The sequence below is a fragment of the Lycium ferocissimum genome, chromosome 3 (assembly GCF_029784015.1).
Source record: "Lycium ferocissimum isolate CSIRO_LF1 chromosome 3, AGI_CSIRO_Lferr_CH_V1, whole genome shotgun sequence".
NCBI classification, from domain to species: Eukaryota; Viridiplantae; Streptophyta; class Magnoliopsida; order Solanales; family Solanaceae; genus Lycium; species Lycium ferocissimum.
This window is the reverse complement of record NC_081344.1, coordinates 63252311-63267740: the sequence shown is the minus strand read 5'-3', so window position 1 is coordinate 63267740 and position 15430 is coordinate 63252311. Positions and strand designations below refer to the sequence as shown.

General features: G+C 38.9%; 1 protein-coding gene across 1 annotated transcript; it reads right to left on the bottom strand.

Moving 5' to 3' along the window:
• Positions 1–13376: 13376 nt before the first annotated feature.
• Positions 13377–14905, bottom strand: LOC132048980 (uncharacterized). The gene is made up of 3 exons (XM_059439662.1): positions 14542–14905; positions 13626–14346; positions 13377–13542 (listed from the first exon to the last, which is right to left on the bottom strand). The coding sequence occupies exons 1-3, from the start codon at positions 14903–14905 to the stop codon at positions 13377–13379; spliced, it is 1251 nt and encodes a 416-aa protein (XP_059295645.1).
• Between the last annotated feature and the right edge of the window lie 525 nt (positions 14906–15430).

The window sequence follows — 15430 nt, the reverse complement described above, 5'->3', positions numbered from 1 at the left end:
TTTTGTATATTTTGTATAATGGTATGAAATGCTTTTGAATTGCACTTGAATGATCTTGAATTAGTAAATAATTATGAAAGTGTTGATATCGGCTTGAATATATGTAGTTGCCTTGATTGTTGATGTGGTTGGTATTGTTGTTGGGATGATTGTTGTTATTGTTTGGCCGAGTCAAATTCTCGGGGATGTTGAATTTATAGGGGAGATGCTGCCCAAATTTTTTGTAAATAAAGTGTTAGCCTGGAATTGGATCCCTAAGTGTGTATGACTAATGTTTGGCGTCTAATGATGTTATTGTAGCTTTTGGGAAGCCAAGACGTAAGTTTGGGATTAATCTAGGAAGCGGACGAGGTATGTGGAGCTTACTCTTTCTTTCTTTTGGCATGCCTTGATGGCAAGTAGGCTAGAACACGAGCCTCGGGGCAACTCCATTCTTAAGATCCGAGCTTGGGTACGATTCTTGTTCATCCCTTAATGTTGGCTCTCTTAACACGGTCAAACCATGATCCTTATGTTTTATATGATTTGATTTCAAATATTTCATAAAGACTTTTATTTCAAAAAGGTTCCGTAACTACGAACGATCGTAACTTTCAAAGACGAGCTCGGATCGCTTCGAAACGTTCGCGGAGATTCCATAATGGATGAGGTCTCCAACTTTCATAATTGGACTCGGATTGGTTTGATACTCGTCCGTGGGCCCCGAGGTTTTCCTTTATGTAATGATAACGACTTTTGAAAGGATTTAGTGTAGTGATCGCCTTAACCCTTGAGCGGCGGTTACTCGTTTCTCTATCGAGTTATAATGACGATTATACCCCTAAGTTCCATAAATTACGTCATATAGTTTAATACGTATTTATGAGTCCTAAAGTTCTATTTGATATGCCTTTAAACGACATGCGCGGAAGAAACCCGATTTGATGTCGCCTTTGTTTTTAAATAATGGTTCATTTTGATTAATCTGCGAGTCTTTTGAAAATGTTTTAAACTGCATATAGTTGCTCACGACTCTGCTCGTGCATTATGTTACTACATCCTTCACCGAGTCCCGGGCCGGTTATGTGTCGTGCGCACTTTGATAAATTCCGGAGTATGATGTGTTACGGTTCACCGAGCTCCTCGTTAGAGGGCCGGGTTCCGTTTGGTGTTATGCTGTGATTATTATGATGCGTTATGATATGTGACGGGGATACGGAGATATGAAATCTTCTGGAGTATGATGTGGTATGGCGCCATCGACAGGCGGGCGACCATCGTTCTAAGAGCCCTATGCATGATTTGTATTTTTATGAGTAAGCATTTTAATATTTTGGGACATTTCATTTACTTTCTGTACTTCCGATTTTGATTATGATCTCGTTCACTATATTTCATGCTTTGCATACTCGGTACATATTCCGCTTGACCCCTTTCTTCTGGGAAATTTGCGTTTCATGCCGCGCGGTACGGATACCTATTTGGAGGATTCACCGACTTAGGATTCCTCGCGTACCGATTTGGAGCGCTCCCTTGTTCCGAGCCTATACTTTGATTCGATTAGTCATTGTACATATGTATATGTTTTATTCACGGGTACGGCGGGGCTCGTCCCGTCATATGATTGTTATGACTCTTAGAGGTCTGTAGACATATATGTGGGTTATGGGTATTCCTTTGTTCGGTCGTGTCGTGAAATTTGTGTTTTGGACGTCCCCATGCTATGATAGCCTTTTGGCTTATTTGTGATATTATCGATGGATTATGATGACGATATGTGTATACAGTACGTTTGTAACAGCTTCGGGGCGACGCTCCACTATTCTGTATATATATGTTACCTGTACATGGTATAAGTTATTCGTACCCTATTTCTGATTTGGGATCTTTTTTGGGTAGATACGGGTGCCCAGGTCGGGCACTAGTCGCGGCCTACGGGGTTGGGTCGTGACAAAAGTGGTATCAGAGCGGTTCGTCCACGGATTGTCTACAGACCGTGTCTGGTAGAGTCTTGTTTATGGTGTGAAGCCGGCCGCCACACTCGCAACGGAGGCTACGGGGCATTTAGGAATCGGTGACCCTTTTTACGTTAGATCGTGCGATAGAGCCAAGTCATAGGAAATGAAATTCCTCGTACTAACTTTGATTTCAGCAGAAGACGACACCAACAGAAGGAAGCAGCTGACGATACTGGAGGTTACAAAGCACGCAGGTAAGCAATGGCACGAAAGGTATACGTCGAATAAGGCATCGAAATGTAAAGTTGGAAAAAAAAATTGGAAAGCAAAAGTGAACGGGAAAGTGAAGCAGGTGCAGTCTGAGTCAGGCATACGAGGTAAGTCCACCATTTTCATACGGTTGTCGATACTGGGAGCCCTGTGTGGCTGTGATATGATGTATATATATAAATATGTTGGCCCCTGTGAGGCATTGTTGGTATTTCCGCATGTGTTTTGCGATAGTAAGAAATATAGAGGAAACTCTGCCGAAATTTTTCCAGGAATAAGACGAGAATGAGGTAGGGATTTGTAAAATGCCGTGAAAGGTCGTGTTAATAGTAAGGACAGAATTTGACTAAGTTGCAAGTACGGTTGACTTTGGAAAATAAATTAGCTACTGAATTGGCGGTAATGGTAATTAGGAGGTTGATATTGATATGGTAAAAAGAATTCGGAAAAGGGTTTATGACATTAAGAGATGAGTTAAAGGAGGTTGGCAAATCGTGATAGAGTATTCTATCAAGGTACCAATTGAATGGATAAGCAGGGATAAATTATGACGAGGTTATAGCCAGCAGAAGTGTGATCGAGACAAGAGTAAGGAAAAAAAAAAATTGTGACGGATATGAAGGTATAGATAGAACGGTTTGTGAGGTATTAGGGATAAAAGTGACCAGAAAGAGCTGAAAGGCAGGAAGTGTGATATGATAAGGTTGATTACGAACAGGATATTGCGTGAATAAAAAAGGGATCATTATGAAAATGCGTAAAGCCCGGCGAGGAAGCGATTAAGGGATACGACGTAATTTGTGTGACTAAAGTATGAAGGTGAGCTAGTGAAAAAAAAAAGAAGGAGGAGTTTAACAAGTTCTTCTATGGGGAAAATACAGAATAGAAATTACGAGATAACAGTGCGGTAACAGATGATGACGGGTGTAGCCGTGAACATGAGTAATATTAGTGACGGAACGGTGAAAGACCAGATTATAGAGAGATGAATAATGAAGTAGAGAGAGTGCTAGGAAACGACTGGAATGATAAGAACATAAGAGCAAATAGGGGTGAACAGAATATGATTTGCAAATAGGAAAGGGATTATGTAGGAGAAAAATTTTCCGAAAATGTAGCGGTGGTATAAAGCTCCTCGTGCGCAAAAAGGGATAGACATAGGTTGGGGAAATATGGTAAGGAAACACTAAGGGAAGCACCCAAAGTAGGCATAAGCAAACGAGTACGAATATGGAACGCAAGGAGAATACATGGTCACGATTTTAAAGGGGTAGTACGACGACAGAACGATATGACAAGACTATTGTTGAGACGGATTTGGTGTTTTGGATAAGTTGAAAGTCTGTGTTGGATACATAGTAAGGGCAAAAAGGCACAAAACACAAAGGGATACTGCGTGCAAATGACTTCACCCTGGAAATAACGGGATCCTTAAGCGACAAAGACGGTAGGCATAAGGAACAGATAATGCAATATAATTTCATCAAAAGAAGTAGATGATACCGGTTGAAACAGAAATATTATTCCAAGAGAATTTTGGACATTCATCGTTGCAAAGTAAATGCCACCTAACTGAGAATTTGGAATAACTATGAGTATTATATAATACTTGGGTCGAAGTGAGAGACCCTTTTTAATCCGGCGGGAGATGTGTTATGGGGGCGTTTCGAAAGCTGCCCAGACTTCAACTTACTCCAAATTGTGTGCTGAAGGTCGTGTGGCGAGGTTGACGCGATCATATCAACGATAGAGCATCGAATTTCATCAGAATCCCAAAGTTAAGCGTGCTGGAGTGGGAGCAATTTTAGGATGGGTGACCCCCCCTGGGAAGTTTCTCAAAGTCGTACAAACTTGGTCGTAAGAAGCAAATGAGAGGCTAGGGTAACCTAAGGAACTATTAGAGTCTGCAGAGCGGGTAGGAACCTTAAGAGGTCATGTAGATCAAGACAGACTGGATCAGTGAAAACGGAGGAAGTGACGTATTGGAAGACATTTACCAGACAGGATAAGAAGATTCAAGTGGAAGAAAATAATAATGGCACAATGTTATAAGGCAAGCCGGTGCTATTTTCGCTATGGATTGAGCTTGGGAAGTTCCAAGATAATGATATTTGGGAAAGAAAGAAAATAAGTAGACGGTAGGTAAGGTGACCGAAAGGTCAGAAAAAGCAAAAGAGTGAAGCACAGCGCGTTTTAGATAAAAAGGTGAGAGTAGGCGTGTGGGGAAGATGGAATATGGTGTTATGGAACCAAAGTGGATTGTGTAGAATTGTAGGATAGACTTTGATAAGAGGAGCGAAAGAATAATGGCCCACAGCAAAAAATGAGAAGTAAAGGAAAGATTAGGCCGTGCAACGGTGCTAAGAAGTTCCCAATTCTCGAAAGATAAGCGCCGAGGACGGTGGAGAACATATTGGTGCATTAGGACCTCCCTAATAAAAGGGGGGGAGCATACTAGACTTGAAAGTGATTATGGCATCCCTACGGCCCTGAAGGGCAGATTTATTAGTCTGGAGCTAGAGTTCGGAATGATTGTCAATACAAGGGAATCGGAAACACTTATGCTTGTAGTATGAGAGAATCGTAAAGGAGTAAGAATTTTTGCAGCCCTAAGCTTTTGAGTTATACGGTGAGACTTGAGAGCAAGAAGCCAAGGGAAAAGTTGTGGCAAGAGTTCAAGGATTCAGTTTAAACTCGAATTACGAGTTGCCATAAGTGTAGCAGTACTGCGAAGGATGGCGAAGGGTACAGAACCGTTCCGCATAAACATAACCACTATATTCACTAACGACAAAGTCGTGTTAGATGAGTACTCGGAATGTAAAGGAAATTGGTGACAAGGACATAAGGACTAATGACGCCGACCACGGAACCGCCAGGGGCCAGTACAATAGCATATTCGAGCTCATTTATTCAGTTAAAGACCATGCGTAATTATATGGGGAGACTTCATAACACTCTCATATCTATGATTTCTGACAAAAAGAGCTCAGTTTACAGTTAGCTCCTGAAGCCCACTCCAGAAGAGGTGAAATCGAGAGTGGGTCTCGATGCTGTATGTCACCCTCAGACCGACGGACAGATTGGGTGCACTTTTCAAACGCTAAAGAATATGTTACTGGTTGGTGTTATTAATTTCAGATATAACTGAGATGATCTTGTGCCACTTGTCGAATTCACTTATAATAATATCTACCATTCGAGCGTCCAGGTAACCGCGTGGGGTTTTAAACGGCAGAAAGAGGTGTCACAAATTGGTTAATTCAGTGTGGGCGAAACTAAGTCAATTGAGCTAGATATACTTCGATAAGTAGTTAGCAAGGTGAAAACTCGTTTGAGAGCGGTCATTAGCAGCTCGGAGGCAACAGAAGTCAGATGCAGATACTCGACGTCGACACCCAAAGTTCCAAGTCGACGATTGGGTATCTTTGGAAGTGTTATCCTTGAGGGATGCTATGAGATTCAGTAGGAAAGGGGAGCCTAATTTGAGATATGGTAGACTTTATCAAATTACCCGCGATGTTAGTAGAGTCACCCATGAACTAGAGCTATCGTGAAGCCAAAAAAAATTGGTACGTCTAGTCGTCCCCGTGCTGCCCAAGAGTTTCATGAAAAAGATGATGATGATATCCAAGTGATAGAAAAGCTACCATATGAGGAATGGTCTGTGTCTATGACGGATGGTCAGACGAGGAAGTTATATGTCGAGGACGCAGTTTCGGTTAAAGTGTTGTGACCAAACAATAGTAAGGAAAAGACGATTTGGGAGACCTCCCCGAAGTACTATAGTATACCATAAGACCGGTTTAACATTCGAGGACGAATGTTTTAAAGGGGGGGAGGATGTTATATCCCTCATTTTGTGTATTCGGATAATTCAAGACAATTATAAGAGGTTGAGTGCAAGCCTACATTTTAACCTCGACTAGCACACAAGTTGTTTATAAGAGTATGGACGTGGAATTTTCGAGGAAGGTTAGGGGCAAAAATTGGAATTTTGAAAAATAGTTTCATGAATTACAAGAAATAGTCACAAAATAAATGGGCTTGAAAAAAAAAAGGGGGGGGGGAAATAAAGAGGCCCAAATAAAGGGTGGCCGGCCATGGCCAATTAAAAAGGGCCTAAGCCCATAAATTAATTAAGCTCATGGATTAAAAAGGAAGAAGGGGTCACAACTACTAATCTTATTTGGAAGATTCAAGAACAACAAATTTGAGAGGAGAAAAAAAAAATTCTTGGAGCTCAAATCTTTGGTTCAAAGTTCATCTCCTTTGAATTCTTACTAAGCCTTTAACCCTCTTTAACGTGGCATAAACTTTGAGGCAAGAAAGTACTTTTTTTTTACAAGTGAAGAATTTGGAAAAGGTAATGATTCTACTCTTTTTAGCTTGGAAGAATTTTATATATATGTTGTAGTATGTGGGAATGAATGTAGAGTATGAAAATTTTGTGTCATGGGTATGTGTGTGTGGCCGAAAATGGGTATTGATGGAGAGGAATGATCAAATTTTATTTATTATGTTGATTGTGTTGTAATGATTTTTTTTATGCAAAAGGAAGAATTCTAGTTTAAGTCGGCATGAAAATTGTTGTTAAGTTGTTATAGGAAATTTTATGATTTTATTGTAGAATTATGTAATTATGGAAATGAAATTGTTAAGGCACAACTTGTGGTTGCTGTTGATGAAATTGGAAGGTGAAAATTGTGTTGTGAACGTCGTGTCGAAGGTTGGAGATTTCGGATAAATTCTAGTCTTGGTGGGATTTTTGTATATTTTGTATAATGGTATGAAATGCTTTTGAATTGAACTTGAATGATCTTGAATTAGTAAATGATTATGAAAGTGTTGATATCGGCTTGAATATATGTAGTTGCATTGATTGTTGATGTGGTTGGTATTGTTGTTGGGATGATTGTTGTTGTTGTTTGGCCGAGTTAAATTCTCGGGGATGTTGAATTTATAGGGGAGATGCTGCCCAAATTTTTTGTAAATAAAGTGTTAGCCTGGAATTGGATCCCTAAGTGTGTATGACTAATGTTTGGCGTCTAATGATGTTATTGTAGCTTTTGGGGAAGCCAAGACGTAAGTTTGGGATTAATCTAGGAAGCGGACGAGGTATGTGGAGCTTACTCTTTCTTTCTTTTGGCATGCCTTGATGGCAAGTAGGCTAGAACACGAGCCTCGGGCAACTCCATTCTTAAGATCCGAGCTTGGGTACGATTCTTGTTCATCCCTTAATGTTGGCTCTCTTAACACGGTCAAACCATGATCCTTATGTTTTATATGATTTGATTTCAAATATTTCATAAAGACTTTTATTTCAAAAAGGTTCCGTAACTACGAACGATCGTAACTTTCAAAGACGAGCTCGGATCGCTTCGAAACGTTCGCGGAGATTCCATAATGGATGAGGTCTCCAACTTTCATAATTGGACTCGGATTGGTTTGATACTCGTCCGTGGGCCCCGAGGTTTTCCTTTATGTAATGATAACGACTTTTGAAAGGATTTAGTGTAGTGATCGCCTTAACCCTTGAGCGGCGGTTACTCATTTCTCTATCGAGTTATAATGACGATTATACCCCTAAGTTCCATAAATTACGTCATATAGTTTAATACGTATTTATGAGTCCTAAAGTTCTATTTGATATGCCTTTAAACGACATGCGGAAGAAACCTGATTTGACTGTCGCCTTTGTTTTTAAATAATGGTTCATTTTGATTAATCTGTCGAGTCTTTTGAAAATGTTTTAAACTGCATATAGTTGCTCACGACTCTGCTCGTGCATTATGTTACTACATCCTTCACCGAGTCCCGGGCCGGTTATGTGTCGTGCGCACTTTGATAAATTCCGGAGTATGATGTGTTACGGTTCACCGAGCTCCTCGTTAGAGGCCGGCTCCGTTGGTGTTATGCTGTGATTATTATGATGCGTTATGATATGTGACGGGGATACGGAGATATGAAATCTTCCGGAGTATGATGTGGTATGGCGCCATCGACAAAGGGCGACCATCGTTCTAAGAGCCCTATGCATGATTTGTATTTTTATGAGTAAGCATTTTAATATTTTGGGACATTTCATTTACTTTCTGTACTTCCGATTTTGATTATGATCCTGTTCACTATATTTCATGCTTTGCATACTCAGTACATATTCCGTACTGACCCCCTTTCTTCGGGGGCTGCGTTTCATGCCGCGCGTACGTATACCTATTTGGAGGATTCACCGGCCTTAGGATTCCGCTCACCGATTTGGAGCGCTCCCTTGTTCCGGGAGCCTATACTTTGATTCGGATTCCGTCATTCATATATATGTATATGTTTTATTCACGGGTACGGCGGGGCTCTGTCCCGTCATATGATTCTGTTATGACTCTTAGAGGTCTGTAGACATATATGTGTGGGTTATGGGTATTCACTGTTCGGTCGTGTCTGTGAAATTTGTGTTTTGGACGTCCCCCATGCTATGATAGCCTTTTGGCTTATTTGTGATATTATCTGATGGATTATGACGACGATATGTGTATCTGTACGTTTGTAACAGCTTCGGGGCGACGCTCCACTATTCTGTATATATATGTTACCTGTACATGGTATAAGTTATTCGTACCCTATTTCTGATTTGGGATACTGGGTAGATACGGGTGCCCAGGTCGGGCACTAGTCGCGGCCTACGGGGTTGGGTCGTGACAGTAATGCTCCAGAAGAAATTATAAATTCTTTTTCAACCTCGGATATCATCCCAGGGCTGAAATCAGCTACAAAATCAGCTAATACCTAAGATTTTATTGTTGTTCGAGGCGTATAATGTATATCATAACCTCTAATTTCAATAGCCCACTTGGCTAACCTACCTGAGAGTTCGGGTTTATAAAATATATTCCTTAACGGATAAGTTGTCACTACACAAATAGGATGATATTGAAAATAAGGCCTTAACTTCATAGTGGTAGTTATTAATGCCTAAACACAATTTTTCTAGATGAGGATACCCGGTCTCAGCGCTTGCCAAGGTTTTACTAACATAATAAATAGAAAATTGCGTACCTTTATCTTCACGAACTAAAACTGCACTTACCGCTACTTCGGATACGGTCTACAAAAGAATTTGTTCATCCGCAAATGGTTTAGATAACAAGGTGCACTTGAAAGATACTTCTTCAAATCCCTCAAAGCTTGTTGACATTCTAGTGTCCACTCAAAATCTTTTTTCTGTTTAACAGCAAGAAAAATTGATGACTTTTTTCAGAAGATCGAGAAATAAAGCGGCTTAAAGCTACGAACCTTCTGGTCAATCTTTGCACTGCTTTTACATCTTCTAACACTTCTGGAATTTCTTTTATGGCCTTTATTTTGTCCGGATTGACCTCAATCCCTCGGTTCGACACCGAGAACCCCAGAAATTTTCTTGAGCCAACCCTAAAAGCACATATTTTGGAATTCAACTTCATGTTGAATTCTTCTAGATTCATGGGTTACAAATTATGAGAAATTGAGAGAACCCCATGAACCTATCAGGTCCACGGAGTCAAATATAGTAAAGTAAAATGATCAAAGTGTATTAATATGTTTTGACCACACTTACCTCAAAAGGCCAAACAAGGCTACGTTTGCAATTAATATGATGCAGCCCAGGTACCACTCCGTTTATGAGTATGAGCCATACTTTTTCTTTGGCAATTCAAGGAATCATGAGAGAACAAGACTAGACTGTGCACTTTGGATAGTGTTAAAGTCTCAATATGGCCTCAAAGAATCCAAGATTTCTACACTTGGATGGTCACAAGAATTTAGCAGAGCGAGAAAAGTACATAATTTTATCAGAATTCATTTCTCGCCTCTCAGGTATTCTTCAAGACTGGTGGAGTTCACATCGTTAGCTTCAATGTCAAAGTGCACAGTCCAGTCTTGTTCTCTCATGATTCCTTCAATTTCTCCGGAGAAAAAGTATGGCTCATACTCATAAGTAGAGTGATATCTGTGCTGCATCATATTAATTGCAAAAGTGGCCTTGTTTGGGCTTTTGAGGTGAGTGTGGACAAAACATATTAACACACTTTGATCATTTTGCTTTACTATATTTGACTCTGTGGACCTTATAGGTTCAGGAGGTTCTCTCAATTTCTCATAATTTTTCACCCATGAGTGCCTTTGGTAGCATCAACATTAATAAATAAAGCATTACCTTCACCGGGGAAAGAGAGATCCATGACAAGATTTTAAACTCTCCAAGAATTTGTCTCAATATTTGTAATAAAATAGGACATTTTGCGCGAAATCTCCCTCAGTCTAAGAAATATATTAAAATTCTTTCTGAAATTGCAGATTATACATGTGTTCATTTTAACGAAGACGATGATCTCGAATCAGTCTTCTCCATTGAAGATGAGCCCACAGAGGAAACTCTTTTTCACTTGATGTTTATGAGGAATATGGTGATAATCATTACCAAATTTCATATTTTAAACCACAAGTGAAAGAAGAAATCAATAGAATCACGGTGATCCCACAAGCAAAAATTAAAGTCTACGCATACAAGTGGGATAAACCAACATCTTTCTTTGATACAGGAGTGGTCTCCTTGCTCATCAATACAACAGCTTTTCCTGGTGAATATTAGGTGTCATACTTCAATAATTTCAACACAACCTCAAATGAAATTCTGACCACAATTATCATCATAAAGCTCCCAATCACCATTGAGTTCTTTCCAAGACTGAAGCACAGGACCGAATTAATTGATTCAGACGTTTCAGGTAAGGACTTAATTATTGACTTTGACATTTATATAATGTTGCAGGATAAACTCCAAATCAGACCTAATGGAATAGCATTCTTAAAACAATTCAAACATTATTGTGCGGTCCCAGGTTGTTCCAGCTCACTGAAGAAGATCAAGAAAGGGAAATTGAGTTGCAAATTATGCAACATTCTTATGCAGAATCGCACACTGAATTCTTGACCAAATGCGACAATCCTTTGTGAAAAAATGAAGAGTTCTTCATAAAGTTTTCTTTCAAGAAAAACGAGGGCATCAATCCGACAAAGGCAAGTCACTCAGGTATGAATCCCGAACACCTTATTCTTGCAAAAAAGGAATGCCAAGAGCTGGCTAAGTTTGGTTTGTTTGAGCCATCTAATTCACAATGGGCGTATGAAGCATTCTATGTCAACAAAAGTGCCGAGCAATAGAGAGGTAAGTTGAGATTGGTAATTAATTTCCAAACTCTTAATCACTTTCTTTTGGATGACAAATTTCCCATCCCAAATAAGCTCATGCTTTTTTCTCATCTCGCTAAGGCCAAATATTTTTCCAAGTTTGATCTTAAATCGGGTTTTTGGCCGTTGGGAATCCACTCGGATGATAGGGAGAAAACAAGTCCTTGCATTCCCGATCACCATTTTCAGTAGAGAGTCATGCCTTTTGGTTTAAAAACTGCTCCATCTTTGTGTCAAAAAGCCATGATATTTTTCGGCGTATCCTTCATACATCACTTGTTTACATTGACATTTTATTATTTAGTGATACATGGGAGGATCACATTGATTTTCTAAATCACTTTGCATATTTGACAAAGAAAAATGGCATCATGCTTTCAGCGAAAAATGATTTTTGCCAAAAAAGAAATTGATTTTTTGAGCATGCATTTTTCCCATGGAGAGTACACCCCAACTCCACATTTTTCTCAGGAACTTCTCTAATTCTCCGATACTGGGTTTACTACAAAGCAAATTCAATAATATTAAATTATGTGAGATTTTATTCCTGATATTTCAACATATATTTCTCCCCTCAAAAAAATGTTGCGAAAAAAAATGTCCATCCATAGGGCAAAGAACAAGGTGATCTTTGTGAAAAAAATAAAAGAGCTACCAAAAGAAGTAAGATCTCTGCACATTCTCTCCGATAGAAAAACAAATTGTAGACAGAGGCCAGCAATGAATATTGGAGTGCAGTTTTATTTGAAGAAGAAAATGGTCAGATGAAAATATGCAGTTACGCCAGTGCAAAATTCATAGATGTGGAACAACATTATCATTCGACTTTCAAGGAGATTCTTGCGGTGAAAAATGGAATTAAAAAACTCATTTTTTTCCTAATTCACTCCGAGATTCTTATTGAGATGGATATGAATGCTTTTACGAAGATGATTCAGCTGAATCCCAAGGTCGTATCAAATCCGCAAATACTCATATGAGCGCAGTGATTCTCTCCTTATAAGTTTCAAGTCAAGCACTTGAAAGGAAAAGATAATATTCTTGTTGATTTCCTTTCAAGACCAGGTGAGTTCTCAAGGAGGTTTTCTCAAGAAAAGAAGAAGGAAAAGAAAAACTCAATGGATCAAATGTTCTTGCTCTCCGAGGCCCGCGACCGAACTCTTCATTATCATTACATTACCAGCCGAAGCTGTTTCAATTTTCAAATATTTTTGACCTGTTCATCTTATTGGCAAGCAGGACTTTTTATGAACTCCAAGTTTTCATAGTAGGAACTATTCATCCGGAATATCCATATTGCCAGATTTTTTCAGCATAAGCTAAAGAGTTTCCTAAGGAGATCTTATGGTTCTTTTGGTACCTTTGTCATCAATGCTACATTTTCATGGAATTTAAATGTAGTGATTTCCGTGACTTTGAAAATCTTGAACCTTACCTAAAATATTTTTGTTATGGTTCAAACCTCCAAAATATTGGGTTCACCACGTTAATTGTCATGGAGTCAAAATATTATGTTCCACAGGCCATTTAATATTATCGAGAAGACTATCCATGTGGGCCTATAATATCCCTGTGGTCAGAGGTGGATCCAGGAATTGAAGTTTCCGGGTGCCATGCGCCATTCAATCAATTTAGGCTTCGGGTCGGATAAGGATTATTCATTTTTCGGGCTTTGGTTCGGGTTATTCGTCTTTTCCGATGAAACATTTGTTTATAGCACTATATAGAAGAGAAAAGCATAAAAGTTCCACTAATATTACTAATATCATAAATATCCATCATTCATTTACAATTGTCCTCGACGAGGTTTCATCTTCTTCCGAAAATGATCAATGATGACATCATTACTTACATTTGTAAATACATCACGCTCTATGTAACATACTAAACAATCATTCAAATATTGATCACCAATGCTATTCCGCACTTCATTTTTTATCCGCTTCATGGATGAGAATGCTCTCTCCACGCGGTTGCGGTTGCAACAGGTAAGATCAGAGTTAACTTCACAAGTAAATAAACAAGTGAATAAGTATCCACAAGATTTGCCTCAACCAATGCTTTTGCCAAATCACGAATTCCTTGCAAGTTGGAGAACTTGGGATTACCACTTCGCATATGAAATATGAAAGTATCAAGTTGGTAACTCAAATCTCGAATTCGTACTTCATCAAACTCATCTCGGGATAACACTTTGCTAAAGTCATGATTCTACCTTTATCAAAATTAGCAAAAGAATTGATTGGATTCAAGCTACCCATCCCAAGAAGCAAATCACTACTCGCTACATCAAAACGATCATTAAGCTCTTGAAGTTGCACATCAATCACGGCACAAAAGATTTCAATACGCAAGTGGTGTGAATAACAAACACCAAAAGACTTACGCTTTGACTTTCCAGGAAAATAAGACTCATCTAACTTGGGAATCAAAATATCATGTTCATCACAAAATGAGGAAACATCATCCAACAAAGGCTTCCATCCAGTTTCCCTCATATCTTGCAATCTTTCTTTTGCAATCTTAAGAAAATCCACCGCATTGATAATATCTTGATCCTTTTTTTGTAAAATCTTGCTCAACTCATTTGACATTGCCAACACTTTTAACATCAAGTGAAGCATAAAAACAAATTTGAATGTTTTAATCTCAATCAAAAGATATTTTGCTTGATTTCTATCACTTGAGGTGGAACCTTCATGTTTAATCACTTCAAGCACATGAACAATAGTTGAGAAAATAACAATAAAGTTATCTAATGTTTTGAAATGCGATCCCCAACGAGTATCACCTGGTCTTTGAAGTCCGCGCGTTTGATTTAGTCCTCGTCCAGTATGAACTTCACCTGATTCAAGTAACTGCTCCAACTTTTCAGCTTGATGATGACGAATTAAATCTCTACGCTTAAAAGATCCTCAACAACATTCAACACATTAGTAACATGATCAAAGAAGTCTTCAACATCCCCATGTTTTTTAGCAATAGCTACAAGTGTTAATTGCAATTGATGAGCAAAACAATGAATGTAATATGCCGATGGACTATCTTTCATAATCAAAGTTTTGAGACCATTTATCTCTCCTCTCATATTACTAGCTTCGCTCATAACCTTGTCCATGTATTTTAGATGGACTTAGTGAGTGATTGGAAAGCAAAGAGTAGATTTCTTTCTTTAATGAGCATGCCGATGTATCACTAACATGGACTAGACCGATAAATCGTTCTAGCACCGCACCATTCTTATCACCATACCGCAACACGAGAGCCATTTGTTCTTTGTGTGAGATATCTTTGGACTCATCCACTAATATACCAAAGTAATCTCCATTCAATTCTCCAATTATAGCTTTCACCGTTTCTTTTGCACAAGCATTGACAATGTCTTTTTGGATCATAGGACAAGTCAAAGTATCATTTTGTGGAGCATTTTCTAGTATCACTTTTCCCACATCGGATGTTTGTCCCCGTGCCATCGTAAAATCCTAGAAAGAAGCCTTGATTTGTTGAAGATTCACTTTCGTCATGACCTCGAAAAGGCAGCCCATGATGCAAAAGAAGTCTTACCACATCAATTAAGGCTTCCAAACGCATTCTATAATCACTTTTTTTCCTTCTCGGAATGCTTTTCAAGAACAACTTGAATTGATTGATGATGATTTGACAAATCTAGCATCTTCTTGAAACATTTATCATGGACGCTATTAACCTCACCAACATGCAAACGAAATCTTTCAAGAGCCCTATTCCAACTCCTAAAACCATTTTTCGTATAAAACTCAGCCGCACTTCCATGTACAAATTCATTTTTGAACAAATAACAACATAGGCAATATGCGGCATCTGTCTTCATGCTATACTCCAACCATTTAGAATGTGGAACTTTGTACCAATTTGAAACAAATTGACGACCTCTATTTCCTATTTGAGTTGAAGGAAATTTTTAAGCAAAGGTTGACAAGGCCCCGTTTGAATATAATGTCTCTCACTTCATCCCGAAT

Bases quoted from the DNA above. Each gene is read 5' to 3' on its own strand.
- LOC132048980 (XM_059439662.1), bottom strand. From the start codon at position 14,905: ATGGCACGGGGACAAACATCCGATGTGGGAAAAGTGATACTAGAAAAT. The intron at 14,347-14,541 runs GTTATGAGCGAA...AATGTTGTTGAG, and splicing joins ATCTAAAATACATGGACAAG to GATCTTTTAAGCGTAGAGAT. The intron at 13,543-13,625 runs GTGTTATCCCGA...TCATATGCGAAG, and splicing joins AGAATCATGACTTTAGCAAA to TGGTAATCCCAAGTTCTCCA.